General features: G+C 34.8%; 1 protein-coding gene and 1 long non-coding RNA gene across 3 annotated transcripts; both read right to left on the reverse strand.

Annotated features, from left to right (window-relative positions):
- Positions 1 to 1,239: 1,239 nt before the first annotated feature.
- Positions 1,240 to 3,656, reverse strand: LOC133834529 (rust resistance kinase Lr10-like). The gene is made up of 3 exons (XM_062264175.1): positions 2,826 to 3,656; positions 2,540 to 2,566; positions 1,240 to 2,446 (listed from the first exon to the last, which is right to left on the reverse strand). The coding sequence occupies exons 1-3, from the start codon at positions 3,481 to 3,483 to the stop codon at positions 1,350 to 1,352; spliced, it is 1,782 nt and encodes a 593-aa protein (XP_062120159.1). The 5' UTR covers positions 3,484 to 3,656; the 3' UTR covers positions 1,240 to 1,349.
- A 2,772-nt stretch (positions 3,657 to 6,428) lies between these two features.
- On the reverse strand, positions 6,429 to 19,828 carry LOC133780282 (uncharacterized). Of its 2 annotated transcripts, XR_009869206.1 has the most exons (3): positions 19,617 to 19,828; positions 19,362 to 19,487; positions 6,429 to 6,672 (listed from the first exon to the last, which is right to left on the reverse strand). It is a non-coding gene; the product is annotated as an uncharacterized LOC133780282 (long non-coding RNA). The 2 variants fall into 2 exon arrangements; XR_009869205.1 differs by lacking the exon at positions 6,429 to 6,672 and having other exon boundaries at positions 19,200 to 19,487.
- Positions 19,829 to 20,865: the final 1,037 nt, after the last annotated feature.

Raw genomic sequence — 20,865 nt, forward strand, 5'->3', positions numbered from 1 at the left:
TTTTCCATCATTTTTCCCCAAGCCAAAACTCACCCAAGCCATGCCCCAAGTGTACCCAAGTCCCAAAGGGTCCCAAAACTCCAAATAACACCACATACACAACATATATGCGTCAAAATCCAATCCAAACTCACACCTAAACTCAATTTCAATCACTGGTTTAAAATTCTACAAAACTTAAACCAAACCAAAAAAAATTCAAAACTTAATAGAATCCTTACCTTTAGATTAGAATTCGACCCTAAGTTGCCTCCAATGCCACTTCAAGCTTCAGTCTTCAAATTCCCTAGCTTAAGTTCCTCAAAACTTCATCCCAAAACCCAAATTCAAAAATCAATTTCACATTCCTCAAGAACAATATAAAAGACCTAAACCACAGAAATGAAATCCTTACCTCCTCTTAAATTTCGAGATTCCTAGGTGTGAATGGCTGCCAATCTCTTCCTCAATTATGATTTTAATTCCTATTTCCTTCAAAAATCCAGTTGCCTAGTCTTGTGCTCTCCTCCTCCTTCTTGAACACTTGAACCAAAGGACCATGGAACTCTTGAGAAGCCTACAACGTAAAGAGTAACTTCAGCTGTGGGTTTGTCTAGTTTAGAGCCTAAATGACCATTCCACCCCTTCTTCTAACTCACTTCCTTACTAAACCTCAAGGGCAACCTAGTCCTTTAACTTTTTTTTTTGCAAAAGTACCATCTTTTACTTATTATTTCAATAACAACACCAATTCTCAGGTTACTAGTAGTTACCAATCTCACCACTAAACACCAATTTCGTGACTCTCTCTGCTAACACCGCGGAACAGGATCTCCTCATGCCAAAAACACCGCACAAAGTGCCACCCTCAACGGGTTCAAATTACAAATAAGCCCCTAATAACCAAATGGGGCCCACATGCATATTTAATTCACCTAATCATGCGTTTCTAATCACATAATCATTGAATTCACATATTAATGTAATTAAATCAATTATTGCCCTCTCGGCACGCTAATCAAGGCCCTAAATCTTATTAGCAAATTTGAGACGCTACATCAACTGTATAAATAGAATGAAGTTTGTCCACGTTCAATATAGTTCCTTTATTGGTGCTCTTAGTGAATCAATTTGAGTAGTGCTTCTTCATTTCTTTTCATGTGACATTATTAAAACCTTTGTATAAAAGCAAGTAGTTATTACACCAAAATTAATAAATGAAATATATATTATTCAACATATATAGATTAACTTAAAATATATGAAAATGTAATTATATTAAGATGTTTAACAATACTATTGCTTACACTGAAAATGCATAAATTTAGATGTTTACAAAGTAAAAGAAAAACTTGCCACCTATCTCATATTCACTCCAACTCGGTTATGGTTTCTAATTCTAGGTTCATCCGCCTTCCTGGCATATCAACTCTTGTTTTCATTGATTCTGTAGAGGCAAAAGGATTAGGTGGCAAAGTCAACTTTTCTTCTCCTTCAAGCATTTGAACCACAACTTTCATAGAAGGACGATCTGTAGGATGCCATTGAATGCACCACAGTCCTACAATTGCTAACATTTGTGCAATCTTAGCATCTTCTTCTTTGTCAATATGGATTCGTAGGTCTTCTCCTTCTTCTAAGAGGTTATAGATCCATTCTGGGTAGTAAACTTCCTCTTTCACATCAGTAATCTTCTTCCCTCCAACCATTTCGAGCAACATCATTCCAAAACTATAGATATCTGACTTATATGAAACAATTCCAAAGTTTCTAGAGAAAACTTCAGGAGCAATATACCCCATAGTCCCTCTAGCTGTAGTCATTGACACTATACTTTGATCCTTGGAACACAACTTGGCCAAACCAAAGTCTGAAATTTTTGGAATGAAGTTTTGGTCTAGCAAGACATTATGAGGTTTTATATCAAAATGAAGAATTCGTTGATCACACCCTTGGTGGAGATATTCAATTCCTTTGGCTATGCCTAGCGTGATATCTTTCAACTTTTCCCACCCAAGGAAGTGTTCAGAGTCTGGTGAGGATATGTATTGTTGCAATGACCCATTTGGTGAGAACTCATAAACGAGAGCTCTTCTAGCTCCATCCGCACAATAGCCAACCAAGCGAACCACGTTAACATGGTGGATTCGACCTATTGTTCCAACTTCATTTATAAACTCGTCTCCATTGCCTTTTGAACTGTTGAGGATTTTTACCGCAACGAAAAAATCAGCAGAGAGCTTTCCTTTGTAAACAGTTCCATAAGCTCCTTCTCCCAATTTTTCCAAGAACTGACTTGTAATTTGCTTGATATCTGCATATGTGTACCTGCTTGGCTTTAGAGCCTTGTAATCCTCCAAAAATCTCTCTATTCTCAGCTTATGCTCCTTTCCCTGTTTATTAGAATTGTAAGCACGATAAACTAGAATAAGCACCACTGTCAGAGCTGCCGCACCAAAGGTAGAACCTATAGAAAGAGAAAAGAAGAATAGCAGTTATGAAGATCCATGATATCAGTCTACTAAATCAAAGATATTAATGTTCCAATAATACAACTCACCAATAGCCACAAATTTCTTGTTGTCACCTGAAAAAGCATAAGTACAGAACTAAGATAAGAAAATGTTTAAGAGATAAATTAACAGGACCCTTGACATATTATTAAACGAAGTAAATCTAAGAGATCACATGGAAATGGTCTCCGACATGATCACGATACCATAATTTTGTCCCGGAAGTTTTTGAAGAGGCTAAAACATGCTTGATTACATTAAAAAATTATAATAAAAGCAAGCGGCAGATGTTGAACTAGAGAACGAGAAATGAAAAGCATTAAATAGTGTTACCTTTGCGATGAAAACATTCAATCATTTCGAGATTTGTGGCATTATTGTCTTTATTGAGATGACACCTCTGCCCTTTTGCTTCACAATGACCACAATTCGGTTCAAGCCATTTCAAACGTAGTGTACTAGACCAGTATCTTGTATGTGGAAGGGGTGAAGTGTTATTCAACTTGGTACAATATAAGGGCAAGTACTCAATTGCACCGCCAGAGAGAGATAAATAAATTTGATACCCGGGGCCAGCAAGGCAAGGGATGGATGTGAATCCATAAGTATCACTATATCCTTCTCCTTTGGTAGAACAATTGAACAAGGTATAATTGAAGAGGTCATCCTGGGCGAAACGAAATGGAGAAATTGAAGGCAAGTTGTGGATTTGTATAACCTGTCTCCTAAGGCAATTATCAGGGTCGTGCAGATCAATTACTTGAGCTTTATAATTAATGTGGCCTACGAAGAACTTCAAAGATAATTTTGGGAGCTCCAGAACTGTGTGTTTGCCGCTGCAAGACAACTCGAACCCAGGGTAGGCAGAGTGATTTTTGTCATGTTTGAGTCCAAAGGGGAATCTGATACTTGGGCCTTTCCTTCCACACGTAGCTCCTCCAACCTCCACCAACAACGCCAGCACCAACAACAGCGTGCTTGACCAATACATGATTGACCAATTTCAATTTGTAGTATCTATAATATAATTTCTAGCTCTATGGCAGATCTCTCTCTGTCTAATATATATATAACCTTTTCTTTTCTTTCTATCTGTATATAATCTTTTATGCACTGTGACTCTTGGGGTTATCGAAATGGGGAAACTGCTGCCAGTCAGAAGAAAATGCTGGTCAATGTATGCATTATGCATCTTGAGGTGACCAAGGTAAGTACTGACGAAATTACACAGGCGAGGTGGTGGGCCTCGTCAATTTGATATATCAGCCTCTTCTCTAATTATTCTGACTTTTCTTCCCATCAAAAAAATTCAATACTACAAACTTTACAAATCTATTTTTCCAAAGTCAATTAATTAGTAAGGGAAAAAAATATAAAAAGTGAAGTGAAAAAAAAATTATAATAATTTATTATATAAAAAAAAACTAATATGATTTCTCATTAGTCTTGCTACTTAGCCCAAATAGTTGGAAGGGGGCGTGTGTGTTTTAGGGTAAGAGTAGGGTTCGTGAAATCTCTAATAGAATAAAATTAATGGATTAGATTAGCCTGGGAGGGACATGTGGGATGATTATGTGTTAATTAAATGAATTATGTGAATTTAATTATATGTATGTGACTATGTGGAATATATGAGTTATATTATGATATAATTATTTATGTATGTGTATTAAATGTGTTGAAAGATTTATTTTTGTTAAATTTTTTTTTTTTTTAATTTTGGTCCGTTGAGGGTATATTTATAATTTTATATGTTATGTGATTAAGACCACATTATTATGTTGACACGAGTCGATCATTTTGAGCAATTTAGTAGAAAAAGTCACAACGAGGATTTATACCTGGCCTGGCTCGGGGTGAGCCAAATGTTATTTTGGTAATTTTGTGTATGTTGGGAATTATTGGAACATTGTTGAGGAAAAATTTAGTGTTTGGGGGATTAGAGGATTTAATTGGGAATTTGAGTTTTAGTGGAAATTTTAAGCTAAATGACCATTTTACCCTTGAGGATAGTTTGGGGGTTAAGTGAATGGAGGGGTAATTTTGTCATTTGACCTGTTGATTAGTGGAAATTTGGCAAAGGGAGCAGAGTATGAAACACATACGTTCAAGGCTACATTTGGTTTTTGGACTCTTCTTTCTTCACAAACTCACCCAAGAACCAAGAGCACCCTAGTTGGATCAAGCTGAATTTTGAAGACTTCTGGAGGAATTGAGTTTGAAAGTGGGATTAGGAGCTGCTAAGGTCATCACAAACCTGAGATTTCGAATTTAGAGAGGTAAACTATAATTTTGGTGTTCTTCCTTTACTATGGTGTTCTAGGTGGAAATGGGGATTTAATGTCCAATTTTGAGAAATTGTGGACGCTAGGCTATTTTTGTGTTAGACTTAGCTTAGGAATGAATTCATAATTGCTTTAATGTCTCAGTTTGGTGTTGAATTTATGTGTATACTTGGGATTTTCAGATTTTGGGGATAAAGTTAGAGTTTGAAACTCTAATTGCAATTTTGGGTTTTGATATGTTTTTGGTGTATATTTTGTGACATCTTTGTGTAGTATATTGGTTATGCTAGCTATTTTGAGGGTTGTTTTGTGGAAAAAAAACCTGCTTTGGGTCGATTTCTGGGTCTGTTTATGTAGGAAAATCTTGTGTTTATAGTTTGGGGAAGAACACTTTGATTCTGGGGTCGTTTTGGGTTTCTAGAGACCTAGCGCGACCATGCTAGGGTCCTTGAACCTTAGGAATTTATTTCCAATTTGGGGTTTCAAGACTAGGGGTACGACCCCGCCAGTGCCCTAGAAACCCCAAAGTTTTGGTGGGCGCGACCGTACCAAGTGCCTCAAATGTGTGTTTTTCTAAAGTTTGGTATTAAGGGTCGAGAATCTATTTGGGGGCCCACTTGGTGGCTCAGGGATTTTTTCCGTCACCTCGTTAACTGGAAATAATTGTTCCAATAGTTAGGGTTTGAATTGGAACTCAAAATCTTGTTTTGGTTCTTGATAAGTGTATACTTGCATTGTGACTAGGGTTCCGCTAGGCTTTGAACAGTGATTGCACTTGGGGTTGTTTCATCTTTCGCGTAGGACTTGAGGTTAGAAAACTGCACTTGCACTGAGATTAAAGCATTAGCCCCGGTTTTTGAACGTTGGTATAACCACACTTTAACACTACAAGAAAAACTGCTTTCAATAAGACCGAAAAAGTATTATCAAATATATACCATAACACTTTTTGATGTGTTAAGGAAAGCAGTGTTATAGTAGGTGGAAGCACTTTGCATAACACTTTTCCATAGTTATAGACATGTGTTATGGTATAGCCTACGATAACACTTTTGTTGTGTTATTTTAATAATTAGATAAGTATTTCATTATGCTATTTATAAATAGATCATATAACAATTTTTTGTTCTTGTAAAGTAGTGTTATGATACACTTTATAATAACACATTTTCTGCAGTTTAGAAAATAGTTTACATAGCATAATTTTATGCTTATAAACCAGTGTTATTGTAAAAGATACAATAACACTTTTTTCTATTATTATAATATTTGGATAAGCTTGAATTATTATTATATAACATTGTACATGATAATTAAGTTTTATTGCTTTAATTCAAACCCGCTTCATTTAATATACTCAAAACACCCTTAAAATTGTACAAATATATTTTTGAGGACTGGTACAATTTAGGAAATGTATACAAAGTTGGTAAAATACATTCTTTAATTCTAAAAACTTTAACCGCAAACTTTGTCTAGCATTGCTCCAAAGAAAGACATCTCAATATACCTGCACATTGCCAAAAAAAAAGTCCTTTAATCATTAAAAACATTAGACTTGTCAAAGACTAGCTTATGAACAATCAATCAATTACAAAATGTTAGAAATAGAAGTCATGCTTACATGTATAATGTTTGAACTGGCCACTAAAAGAGGCAAAGACATCCCACAAAACTGATTTATTAGGGAGAGTAGACCAAGAAAAAGCAAGAGCAGCCTCATACTTAGAATAGTCTCATATCTTCAATAAAACCAATAAGCAAAACCATAAAATGAATGACCATCACCAACATAAATAACTATTCAGGGAATTATCAATCATATCTCATTCAGTTACTCCATTCAGGTAACTTTAGCAAACCAATATATATCATTTTAAGAAAATTTTATACACCTACACAAGAAAAGACAAAAGCAGCGGTGAAAATTAGATCCAGTACTAGCATTCCAAAATAAAAAATGAAAATAGCAAATTAGTAAAAAATAAAAAACACACAAAGCTACAAATATTTGACTCAAAAGGATTTAAACTAATTAATCAGTTAGGTCAATGTTTCCAAAGAAAAAAAGAGAGACTACCACTTAAAAAAATCCACAACAAAAATCTCAATTGCATAAGAAAAATATTTCAATGCCCAAAAAAGAGGCAGAGATTAGCTAAGCTACTAATTAATACCAATCAAATATTATAAAATATAATTAGGTAAGCAAGCTATGAATTAATTATAAATTCAAAAAATAAAGGCAGAGAATAATGTATAACATACATATTGATATGTATATTCCAACATGATAGTGTTTCTATGCAAGACATAAGCTAGTTAAAAGTGTACTTAAAATGGAATATGAGATAATTTTGTTTTGTTGTTTGTTATATTCCTTTAGTTTATCTTCCCGTCTTAATTACACCTCATCAAATTTTTCTTTTTCCTAAAAGCCATTGAGTGTAAGCCTTTTGGCTATACTAGCGATATGAGATTCCACTACAACAAATTTTATATACAATGACTCCCTACAATTTCAATGGTGTAAGACATTAAAACTTATTAGGGGTTTTAAATGTCTAATGGTGTAAGACATTGAAAGTTTTTATTAATGACTACAATTGGAAGACATTAAAAATGGTGGAAGACGTTGGAAATAGGTTGAGAAGTGGCCAGGGGGACATCTAATGTCTCCCACTGGGAGACGTGGGACACGTGGCACGTCTCCCACTGGGAGACATTGAATGTATAGAGGGGTACATCCAACGTCTCCCACTGGGAGACGTGGGACACGTGGCACGTCTCCCAGTGGGAGACGTTGGATGTACCCCTCTATACATTCAATGTCTCCCAGTGGGAGACGTGCCACGTGTCCCACGTCTCCCAGTGGGAGACGTTGGATGTCCCCCTGGCCATTTAATGAATTTTGGGTCTTCTTCTTCCTCATAACACCAAACAGAGAGCACGAAAGGGGGCTGCGATTTTAGGGTTTTCAAGGTTAGTTTTTTTTTAATTTTTATGAATTTTAGTTAATTATTTTGATAAAAAATCATAGGTTTAGCATTAGGATGAGTAATATACATGATTTTGTGTTAGTTTTACATTTTTATGCATTTTTTTCTATACATTGTTAGATTTATTTGTTTTTCCATGGAGGTCTTTTATAGATTTAAGATTTCATAGTTTTTTTCTTAATTTAACCTATCACATTGTATATATTTCATTATAATATATATGGTCATGATTTTTTTTAATTTTTATCATTATTTATTTCGAAATTTAGATATATTTTTGTATGTATATTTAAACTTCTTTTTTTTTTTAATTCTAACTATTTTGTTATATATATATATATAGTTATTATGTTAAAATAAATTTATTAAATAATTTTAAAAATATAAATATATGAAAAAATTTATGTTTTTGTTGATTATTGAGATTTTAGGTTATGAAATTTTTTATTGATTTTTTGTTTAGGTTATAATTAGTGGCTCATTGGAGTTTTTTTTTATTTGTTTACCAATCATTTACTTATTAGGAATTTAGTGATATTTGTTTAGTAATGTTTAACATATTAATTAATTTAATTTCGTAGGTTGTGATTTTGGTGGTGAGATTTTAGAGAGTACTTTGCATCAAAACTTCTATATCTATCAATCACACATTTGAGGTAATTAAGTTTCTAAAATTATAATAATAAGTTATATATTGCTAGATATTTAGTGATATTTTATTTATTATTTATTAATTTATTTATATTGGTTTGTGGATTTAATAGCGAATTCGATTACTACTTGAAGTAATTTTGCTAGCTTTTGGATTATTAATTGCAAGAGGTAAATATATATTCTCTTACTTCTACTTTTAATATTATTAAACAAATGTTAGAGTTTGAATATCTTAAATATTCATCCATAGTGAAGTAGGTTCTGAGATTAAAATTGTGTGCTGCGGTGATAACGGAAGGTTGAGAACTTGTGTGTATTAGTGAAGTAGGTTCTGAGAAATTTGACTGTGTGCTGCGGAGTTATAAGGAAGAAACTTATTGTATGTTGTTTGAATTGTTTGTTTTGCTTTTCACATGTAGATGGTTAGGTCACTATTATAGGAGAAATGCTGCCCGATTTTATCTAGGATAATAAACAATTAATTTTATATAGGCATTCTATAAGGAAGAAACTTATTGTATGTTGTTTGAATTGTTTGTTTTTCTATTCACATGTCACTATTATAGGGGAAATGATGCCCGATATTATTTAGGATAATAAACGATTAGTTGAGAACGGGCATTACTTGATTGAACATGCGAGTCCCGGGCATTACTTGAGAACGGTATTATTAATTAAAATTTACAAATTATTTTTGAAACTATAAATGTAATCAAATAATTAATTAATATATTTTACTTTATATTTCTTGTAGCTAACAAGCACATCATATACAGAGGCACAAATTGATGAGTTACGACAATAATAAGCGACATATATGTTGCCGATAATCCAAAGTTACCGACCTCGTTGATAGGTTTTTTTTTTTTAACTCTTTCTTCATACACAATGCAATATTTGTTCATTTTGAATATGTCTAACAAATATTGTATTTCTTGTATATGTCTAACAAATTTATTTTTTTCTTTCAATTTAATTGATTATTAAATCAATTTAAATTTAGATTAAAATCATTTCAATTTAAATTAAAATAATCTCAATTTAAATTAATATTATTTAAATTTAATTAATTATTAAATCAAATTAAAATAATATTAATTATAAATTTATTTAATTTATTTTTTTTAAATGTGGGAGACTTTCAATGTCTCTCATTGGGAGACGTGGGAAGTCTCCCACCTCTCCCAATGGGAGACATTGAAAGTCTCCCAGGGACTTCCCACGTCTCCCATTGGGAGAGGTGAGTCACTTCCCACGTCTCCCAATGGGAGAGGTTGAAAGTCAACGTTTGACTTTCAACCTCTCCCAATGGGAGACGTGGGATATATACCTACAATAACCCTAGCAGCAACGTCTCCCCAATTGGGAGACATTGTAGACTTCCAATGTCTCCCAAATAAAGTCATAAAACCGCTATTTTGTTGTAGTGTTCCACTACTTGTAACAGTTTCTTTTTAGGTAGCAGCCCCTCTTTGGGTCTTAATTATGTTATAAAATCATTTCATATTATATTCACATTATTTGAAGAAGAAGAAGGGGAAAAAAAGGTAAAAAAAATGGAAACGAAATAAAGGGTGGAAAAGATGTTTCAAATTTATCAGTAATAGTAGTACTTTGAGGCTCAAGATGATCAGACCAAGTAGACACAGAGGAGGTGATTCATCAGAACAGGCTCATTTGGGAATCTTTTACAATAACCATAGATAAAGCAAGTTAATAATAAATAGAAACTTATACATATAGAGAAAGAAAGTAGGAATTTGCTGCTTCTTTTTTGTTTTTTATTTTAGACATCGATACCACTATTATTTTTAAAACAACTATGACATCAAAACCACCTCAAGCCAAAATGAACAAAATACATATATACATTTACCTATTAATAAATAAGAGCAAGATCAGATTAAATAAAATACCTAAGACTATAATAATTACAGAAATAAAAGTAAGTGAAATGCAATATCAATAAGACAAACAATTAAATAATTTATGAACTACACTCCAAAATGACTCTTAAAAAGCAGAGTATTGACAAGATAAGACTTCACTAAATTTTGACTTGCAAAAAAAAATATTCCATGACTGTTTTATATTATACCATTGGACAGAAACAATAAACCTCTAAAAGCAACTCAGATTTGGGTTAGCAAAAATCAAACAAAGGATAAAAATAAGGATGAGGGGTTCAATTAACAAAATCAAAAAACATATCCCCTAATTTGCTAGCCTAGCCATCTGTCACAATCAACACCAACATGTCAAACAAATCAAACAACACACATGTTTTCATCCATATATCACCGCAACACACAAAATTCTCATAAACTACTTCACTAAGACATGCAAGTTTTCAACATTCCGTTATCACCACAGCATACATAATTCTCATAATCTACTTCACTACGGATGAAGATCTAAGATATTCAAACTCCACTAAAGTAATACAGTTATCATTCAAAATTGTAAAATATTGAAATCTTTTAAACTAAATCAAATACAAAATACCTCTTGCAATTAGCTACCAATCCAATGCTTTAAGACCAATCAAAATATTAACATATTCATTTTAACCAACATTATAAAAAAAAAGGTCAGATGTTGACATGCTCTTTTAAAAAGGTTAAAATCAACACAACAAATATATGCATACATACTTGTATATTCTTTTACAAGTCACACTTGTATCAAGCTATTATTTGTCTAATAAACTCTTTAAGGGCTTTTTTTATTTAGACATATTTTGTGTGTGTGTGTGTCTAATTATATTATATATTCAAGGCATGCAAAAAGTTTCTCGTATGTTAATAATAATGGTTTGTGTTTATATGCTTACTAGAAAGATGAATAAATGTAAGCCACAAGTTACATTAGCTTCATCATTATTCCACTTAAACTAAGCAAGCTAGTTAATTAAGGGTAGATAGAGATGAATAATAATAATAAAAAAGAAGAAGAAAGAGTTACATGAAAAAGCTTAAAAGTAATAGACATAAAATCAGCAATTGATTATGCACTCAGAATGTTACTTACTTAATTACCATTGTAATTAAATCTTTACACTTACATGTTTCCGTGATTAATTTTTCTGTAGAGACAAAAAGAAAAAAAATATTGTACTACACACAATCACATGCAAACAACTTTGTAAGCAGAAAAATCTTCTTTGGTTGATTATTATTCACTAATGGTCAGAAATTTATTGGAATAGCATCAGGAATGATGGACCTAGCAAGTCCTAAATAATTATATTTCCATAACATCATGCATGGTGGTGAGGCCAAGTGATGATTAAATTAGCAAAGAAACAATAATCCCAATATTTAATTAATTAGCGAAAAGAAGAATATATGAAATACAAAAAGTTTGACCATCATTTTCTTCAAGACTTTGGATATTAGGGGAATAAGATTTTGACAGATCAAGCAATATATATAGGTGGTCCATCATCCCCTATCGAGAAGAATATTGCATAATATTATTGAATATTCTCCTTTTTGTAGGTGAGGTAGGTATCTCTCTGTTTTCCCTACTATTGAGAAACATGAAAGAGAACGAGAGAGAGGAAAAAAAACCTTATTGATTGAAAAACTGAATGAATATACAGAGAGAAACAGGGGACTATATATAGAGATCCTATGGTCTTATGGCCAAGAAAGCCAACCACTGCTAACCGACTAACAAACTCTGTAACAAACTTAACAGAAAACTATTGGGGCTGAATGGAACTAATATTGGGACTAATATACATTCCTTAATACCCCTCCTCAAGGTGGAGCGTATATATCATATACGGACATCTTGCCAATGTGAGATTGAAGAGCTGGAGAAGACAATGGCTTTGTGAATGTATCAGCCAATTGGAGTGTACTGGAGACGTGAGCAAGTCTGATGGTGGAATTGTTGATTTTTCCTTGGACAAAATGACAATCAAGCTCTATATGTTTGGTGCATTCGTGGAAAGTAGGATTATTGGCAATGTGGATAGCAAACTGGTTGTCACAATATATGAATGTTGGTGTAGTTTGTGGTATATGAAGATCAGTAAGAAGGTATTTAATCCAAGTGAGTTTGCTTGTTGTGGCTGCCAATGCTCTGTATTCAGCTTCAGCTGAACTTTTAGATATGGTGGGTTGCTTTTTGGTGCGCTATGATATGAGGGAATCACCAATAAAAATGCAGAACCTTGTGGTTGAACGGCGAGTGATTGGGCAAGAGGCCCAATCTGAGTCCGAGAAGCCCCTCAGGTGTAAGGAAGAATGTGATGAGTATAGCAATCCTTGACCAGGACTACCCTTGAGATATCGCAGGAGATGATGGACGGCTTGTAAGTGTGAGGTTCGAGGTGAAGCCATGAATTGACTCAAGCAGTTGACAACGTAAGTGATATCAGGCCTAGAGTGTGTCAAATAGAGCAGTCGACCAACTAACTGGCGATAAGAAGAGGGGTTGTCAAGTGGTTCTCCTGTCTCATTGTCTAGTTTGGTTTTAGGATCCATAGGAGTTTTGCTGGGTTTACTGCCGATGTAACCAGTGTCCTCTAAGAGTTGAAGAGTGTATTTGTGTTGAGAGAGGAAAAGTCCATTTTTGGCTCGTGCAATCTCGAATCCTAGGAAGTATTTGAGAGTCCCAAGAGTCTTGAGTTTGAACTGCTGGTGCAAGGAGGTTTGTAAGTCGTGTACAATGGAGATGTTGGGGCCTGTTATGATTATGTCATCGACATAAACGAGTAAGGCAATAAAGGTGTCATTGGCTCCTCTTGTAAAGAGAGTGTAGTCAGCTTGTGACTGTTTGAATCCTTCATGTAGGAGAGCATCCGATAGCTTTTTGTACCATTGTCGTGAAGACTGCTTTAAACCATAGATTGACTTGTGTAATTTGCAGACACGGTTAGTTTCTGCAGAAAGAGAAGAAGGAAGGATTAGGCCTTTTGGTAGAGTCATGTAGACCTTCTCATTGAGGTCTCCATTTAAGAAGGCATTATTTATATCTATCTATAGGGTATGCCAGTTTTTAATAGAAGATATAGCCAATAGAAATTTCAAGGTAACCATTTTAGCAACGGGAGAAAAAGTGTCAAAGAAATCAAGTCCTTCTTGTTGCGTGTATCCTTGAGCAACAAGACGGGCCTTGTACCGTTCGATGGTCCCGTCACTATTATACTTTATTTTGTATACCCAACGACATCCAATAGCTCTTTTGTTGGGTGGTAGAGGAATAATAGTCCATGTCTTGTTGTCGATAAGAGCTTTAAGTTCGAATTGCATGGCATTGAGCCAATGTATGACTTGAATTGCCTGTTGATATGTCTGAGGTTCTTTGTGAGAAGAAACTGCAAAAATAAAGGCTTTGTGAGTTTCTGAAAGACTAGAATAAGAGATAAATTTGTCAATGAAGTGTGGGGTAGAAGATGTGTCCTGTATTGTAGAATAACACTCGAAATCACGCAGGTGACTGGGAGGATGTGAAATTCTGGTGGATCTCCGTGGAACAATTGGAGGTGGATCATTCTGTTGCAGGTTGGAGTTATCTGAGATGGATGCAGATTCATCTGGTTCGTGTTCAATGTTGACTTCACAAGTCAACTCTTGTACCTGTGAGTTAGTGGTCGATGTATCTGCATTGTCTAATGGATAATCAGTAACAGGGGTGTTAGAGACATTATGATTAGGAATGACTATTTGAGAAAAAGGATCAGTAGTGCAACCATCTGTGTTTAAGGTATGAAAAGGAAATATGTTTTCATGGAATACCACATTTCTCGAAATGAAAAATTGATGGTTGTTGATATCATAAAGCCTGTAACCCTTGACTCCTTTGGGAAACCCCATGAGTACACAGGTTCGTGCACGAGGGGAAAATTTGTTCCTGTGAGCAGACAAAGTACACTACTACAAAAAAGGGTTTTTAGGACTCGCGGGGCACGAGTCCTCTATTTGAGAGCCCTTAAAAACTGGGGCTTTTTAGGACTCGCATTGCGAGTCCTAAAAAGTTTTATTATTAATTTTTAAAAAATGAATTGGTGGCCAAAGCTCCCGCCGGAGCTCCGGCAATAACGGCGGCGCCACCACCGGCGACGGTGGTTCGAGAAAACAATAATTGGCTTTCGAAGCCTAAGGCTCAGGGAACGTCGTGGTGGTGGTGGTTCTTCGTGGAACGGAATGTAGTGGCCGGATTTGAGGCAAAAAGTTTCGGACTCCATAGATTCCGACGAACACCAAAAATGAAATCTGGCGACTTCTAACCCAATCCTTGGTTGGGTTTTGCTCGCATGAAAGTTTTGAGTACGATGGTGGTGGTGGCTCGACTCACAACGACCCAAGGTGGTCGAAATCTCGTCGGAAACTTTGGGAAAACCCAAAACCGATCTTCTCTGTTGTCGGTCTTAGGAGGCGCGTGAGGGCTCGAGCTCGCGGGGGTCGAAGCTTCGGTGGCCTCCGAAGCTCCCTGGCCGGCGCGTGTTGTAGGTGGCGGCGGGGAAGGCGACGGTCGAGCTCGGCAAACTTTTAGGCGAGAGAGGGAAGGAGAGAGAGAGAGGAGAGAGAAAGAAGAGGGGCTGATAAGTGTGGGTTTGTTTTTTTTAATTTAGTTATTTATAAAACTTTAATTTTTTTTAGGACACGCATTAGTTTTTAGGACTCGCGTTGCGAGTCCTAAAAGAAATTCTTTAAGGACTCTCAACGCGAGTCCTAAAAAGTCCAGGAGATTGGAGGGAATTTGTGATTTTTTAAAATTCAAGTTTTTAGGAGACATATAAGGTTTTAGGACTCGCAATGCGAGTCCTAAAAAGTCCAGGAGGTGTTTTTTTAAAACCCAAAATCAAACTTTTTTAGGACTCGCAACGCGAGTCCGAAAAAGGCCAGGAGGTGTTTTTTTAAAACCCAAAATCAAACTTTTTTTGGACTCGCAACGCGAGTCCTAAAAGATATTTTTTAAGGACTCGCAACGCAAGTCCTAAAAAGTCCAGGAGGTGTTTTTTTAAAACCCAAAATCAAACTTTTTTAGGACACAGAGATTGCGAGTCCTAAAATGTCCAGAAGTTGTTTTTAGGACTCACATATATGTGAGTGTCATAAAAAAGTGTCCTAAAAACCCTTTTTTGTAGTAGTGGTAGAAGCAAAAACAAGGCAGCCAAATGATCTCAAGTGATCATACTGTGGTGCTTCATGAAAAATTAATTCATAAGGGGTTTTGTTATGCAAAAGGGGTGTAGGAATCCTGTTAATCAAGTATGTGGCAGTAAGAACACATTCAGTCCAAAATTTAATTGGCATTTTGGCTTGAAAAAAAAGTGCCCGAGCCACATTTAACAGATGCTGATGTTTTCTCTCAGCTATAACATTTTGTTTTGGAGTTTCAACACAAGAAAAATCATGCATAATGCCATATTTAGAGAACAGTTCTTTAAACACTAACTCAGGAGCGTTATCAGACCTAAAGGTTTTGAAAATACACCCAAACTGAGTTTGAACATAAGCAAGAAATTGAGGAATTATAACAAGAGCATCAGATTTTTGTTGAAGTAAATAAATCCATGTAAATCTGGAATGATCATCAACGAGAGTTAGAAAATACTTGTGATTGGTGTGTGAAGGAGCATGATATGGACCCCAAATGTCACAATGTATAAGATCAAAGTTTTGTTCAGCAAAAGTATTATTATTTGGAAAGGGAAGTTTCCTTTGTTTAGCCAAAGGAGACACATAACAAGGATCAGTCTTGAGTAAAGTGGAAGTGTTACAATGTAAAATGTGTTTGAGCAAATCTAAACGTTTATGAGATAAATGTCCAAGCCGTGAGTGCCATGTTTCAGCAGTGACATTGCAGACATGAGGAGATTCTGGTGTAGGGTCAAGAATGTAGAGATCATTGACAGTCCTACCTCTTCCAATCATCCTCTTGCTGGCCTTGTCCTGCATAATGAACATATTTGAGGTAAAGAGTATAGAAACAGAATCATTCTCAGTTAAATGGCTTACTGAGATGATATTATATTTGAAGTTTGGTGCATAAAGAACATCAGTTAAGATGATGCTTTCATTAATAACAACAGTTCCACTTTGATGCACAAAAAAGTGTTCATTATTAGGTAAGATGAGTTTAGTGGGAGGTATCTTACATATAAATTGAAATAATTTGATGTTAGAACAGATGTGTCAAGTAGCTCCAGAGTCAATGATCCAAGAATCATTTAAAGGAAGCTTGGAAATATGTGACATAACAATACCTGTATTACCTGTCGAGGTGCTAGGTTCTGAAAGGTTCATACCAGATTGTTGAGATGCAAGTAGGTTGAGTAATTGTTGGTACTGCATTGTTGTCAACTGAGGAAGCAGAGCATGGCTTTCTCCAGGGTTGCAGTTGTTTTCTTCACTTGTCTGAATCTGGTTTGCACTAGCATCCTTAGGTTTATTGTTCTTGTTAAAGCCAGAAGGGTATCCATGGATCTTGTAACACCTTTCGATTGTATGTCCTAGAACATTACAGTGAGTGCAAAAAGGCCTATTTCTTCTTGGGGGTAGTTCTTTTGAGGTTGATTGTCACTCTTCTGGTTGGTGTTCTTATCACCTTGGAAGGCAAAAGCCATAGCAGGATTGGGATCACTACTGAGGGATGTAGAACTTCTTTGATTTTCATCTTGTGTAACCAGATGAAACACCCTATTTACTTCAGGTAAGGGATCCATAAGCAGAATGCTCCCACGAACTTGGGAATAAGACTCAGAAAGTCCCATAAGAAATGACATGATATATTCCATATGGTAATGATCTTGGAGCCTCTTGACTCCTCCACACGTGCAACCATTGCAGGTACACGAGGGCCTGTAATTGTTTAATTCTTCCCAAATTGTTTTGAGTTTAGTGAAATACAAACTTATGGTTTGATTTTCTTGTTTTAGGTTCATTAAATCCTTTCTAAGATTGAAAATATGAGGACCATTTCTTTGATGAAAACGAGTTTTAAGATCATTCCATATAGCCGAAGCAGATTCATCATAAAGAATGCTAGATGATATTTCTTTTGAAACCGAATTCAATATCCAAGATATGACAATGTTGTTATTTCTTAACCAGGCATTATAAAGAATTGGATCAGAAGATAAGGGTTTAGGGATTGAACCCCCTAGGAAGCCGAGCTTGTTTTTGACTGAAATTGCAAGCTGCATCGCCCTGCTCCATGATACATAGTTGTCCTGTCCAGTGAGGAGTTGAGACACAAGAGTATTTCCTGGATTGTCTCCATGATGGAGATAATATGGGTTTGCAGGATCTTCGATCAGACTCCTTGATGCAAGAACTTGCAGATGCTGATTATTTTGAGTAGAGGAATGCTGTGATCCTCCAATGGCAGTCTGAGCTGTCGATTGATCTGTGGTTTGAACTGTAGTTGGACGCTCTTGATCGTCTGAAGACATCGCACCTTTCTCCAAGAAGATGAAAGCACGAGAAGAAGAAGATCAAGAGGAAGAAAAGAAAAGAGTTGCGGAAGACGTGAGTTGCACAACCTCGCCGGAGAACAGACGTAGCTTGGCCGGAAACCAAAATCGGAAAGGAAAGCTTAACCTTCCTGCTGTGATACCATATTGAGAAACATGAAAAGAGAACGAGAGAGAAGAAAAAAAACTTTATTGATTGAAAAACTGAATGAATATACAGAGAGAAACAGAGGACTATATATAGAGATCCTATGGTCCTATGGCCAAGAAAGCCAACCACTGCTAACCGACTAACAAACTCTGTAACAAACTTAACAGAAAACTATTGGGGCTGAATGGAATTAATATTGGGACTAATATACATTCCTTAATACCTACCTCTCACCTCTAAAAGAGTGAGTTAATTGGCTCTTTTTTGTATTCCCTATCAAATTTGCATTGACAATCTTTGTCAATGTTTTATGTCTCTTCTAGACTTGCCACCATGAAAAATTCAATAGAAAAGTAAAAGCATGTGTGTATAGTGTACGTTGGAGAAAAAAAGAAGAAGAAGAAAAGGGTCCAAAAAACACAGGAATTAGGATAAGCACAAAGAATACTAGTGGCTGTTATTGAAAACTCAAACATATATACATATATATATATTTATGTATGTATATCCTTAATTTATTGAAAACCCCCTTTTACTTCCTTCAGACATAAGCTATATAAACTTAGTTATTGGACGCCATTCATGGAGCAACAATAAATTATAGACTCAAAATTTCCAAGTAACAGAATAGTTGGATGGTGAACTTATACCACCAGGGCTTGTACTCAGGGAGCCAAATAATTGTATGACTATGAAATGAAAGAACTCATTGTCTAATGTTCAACTACTTTTTAGTTAACTACTCTACAAGATACCAACTGCACTTTAAGATCAATGCATTTGTGTGTATATGTTGTTTTCTTGCATTCGAAAGATTTATTCAGTTTACCAAAGCCAAAAAAACATGAAAGTAATGTGCCTTGCGTTTGTTATGGTAAGAAGTTTAAAAAAAATCTTCCAAATTATCTTATGTACTCTTAAAAAATTTTGTTTGATTTATTCAATACAGTAGCAATTTATTGAATTCCCTTTAATGGAATTAAATAAAAACTAAGAGGGGCTTACAGAATAGTATGGAGGAAAAGGAAAGAAAGACTTGTTTTTACAATAATTCTCTGTTATCATTGACTTTTAAATAGATAAATATAAACTACGAAAACATTCTACATTTCTTTTAAGTATAAATAAAATAAAAGGCTATCATTAGTAAACAAGTCTTATTCATCAAATTATTAGCAGCGCCTATTTTTCAGAAAATTAAACTTTCACATAACTAAACATTTGTTTAGCACGCTAGAAGTTAGCTCGTGGTGAAATGTAGTTTAATAATCATAGCATCAAACAAAACTTACAGCTTCAGAATAAACAAGAATTCACGTACAAAAAAGGAAAGGTTATCAAAGTCACCTGTGGAAGGTCTTTTTTCATCATTTCAGCAAAACACATTCCATTTTCACCCTCATTAACATAATCTAGCTCCTCAAAGAAACGGGCTGCCCATTCATCAACCAGTCCAACAACATCTACAGAGATCTGAAATGAATTAACAGAAAGAATGGAGATTGGGAGGAAAAAATCTTTTATTAACACTACGTTCACCCCTTTGAAAGCAAGTATTTGAAAGAGCAGGTTAATACTAAATCCATTACATGAGAAAACTACCTGGGGAAACTTGCGAAGAACCAGTCCCAAATTTCATATGACAAACAAATCAACTGTTACAACCTCAAGAACAAAGGGCCTTTGCACTTTAACAGCCACCAAATCACCATTTTCTTTCAAATATCATCAAACAGAAAAGGACAGGGGGTCCCTGAAAGTGGAGGGATCAAAGGTAGAAAAGGACCAATTTCAATTCAAGCTGAGATATATGAATTCACACCCTCCTTTCACCTGGTTGAAGTAAGCAAGTCCAGTGGTGATACATTGGAATACAAAATAATAATGAAAAAGGATATAAGACCAGCTTTAAAAGACATTGTTTGGACATGGCAAGGTGAACAGATGCAGTAAGAATAATAACAACACCACCATCAACAATTTCTGCATAATTCCATTCTATTTTAGTGTGCTCATTTTCTTAATGCATACACATGTTGTATTATTCGATGTTTTACTAATAATGGTATCAATTATGATGAGGTTATTTGAGCACAAGAAAGCAGTAAATCTTTGGACATTTTATTCAAAAAAAATATATATCATCAAACAGAAAAATCAGCTATAGAAATCAAATGGAGAAAATTATAAACATGAAGTACTATCAGGTATTTGGTATGACTCAATAAATTAAAATAGTGGGTGCCACGGCACTAATAAAAACCCCTCAATAGAATCTAATCATTTGCTTGGGAAATTATGCAAGAGAAAAAAATAGAAGTTCTATAATTAAATTGGTAGTGTTAGTTCAAAACAGAAAGACAAAAAAATCTAAATAATTAAATTGCTAACTAAATTATAGTTTGGTTTTGCAATTCTCAACCTAACTTGTTTATTCCCACCATCATAATTAGGATGCAAGTTAATGATATTACAAATAAAAAACAATAACATTTTCAAGCAAAAGTTTGTGCAACCCCTTTGGCTTCGCTATCAAGGTCCTTAGTGTAGCCAGTACTTCCAACTACAGTTAAATATTGAAAGAAATTTGAATATAAATACAAACATAAATCTAAAAGGCATTAAATAGACCTTGTTAAACTAATATTCTAGAAGCAAACACAAGTGCAAAATAAAGAAACAAACATAAGCAAAAGAAAAGACAAAATAATAAATACAAAATTTGGTTATATAAATTATTAAGAAGAAAAAACTAATTTGCAGCATGTCTGTTTTAGTAGCCAGGACAGCTTTTCCCAAAGCATAACTGCTGTCTTTGTAGACAAAATTGTACAGTAATGGACAAATACAC

The sequence above is a fragment of the Humulus lupulus genome, chromosome 5 (genome assembly GCF_963169125.1).
Source record: "Humulus lupulus chromosome 5, drHumLupu1.1, whole genome shotgun sequence".
Taxonomy (NCBI): Eukaryota; Viridiplantae; Streptophyta; class Magnoliopsida; order Rosales; family Cannabaceae; genus Humulus; species Humulus lupulus.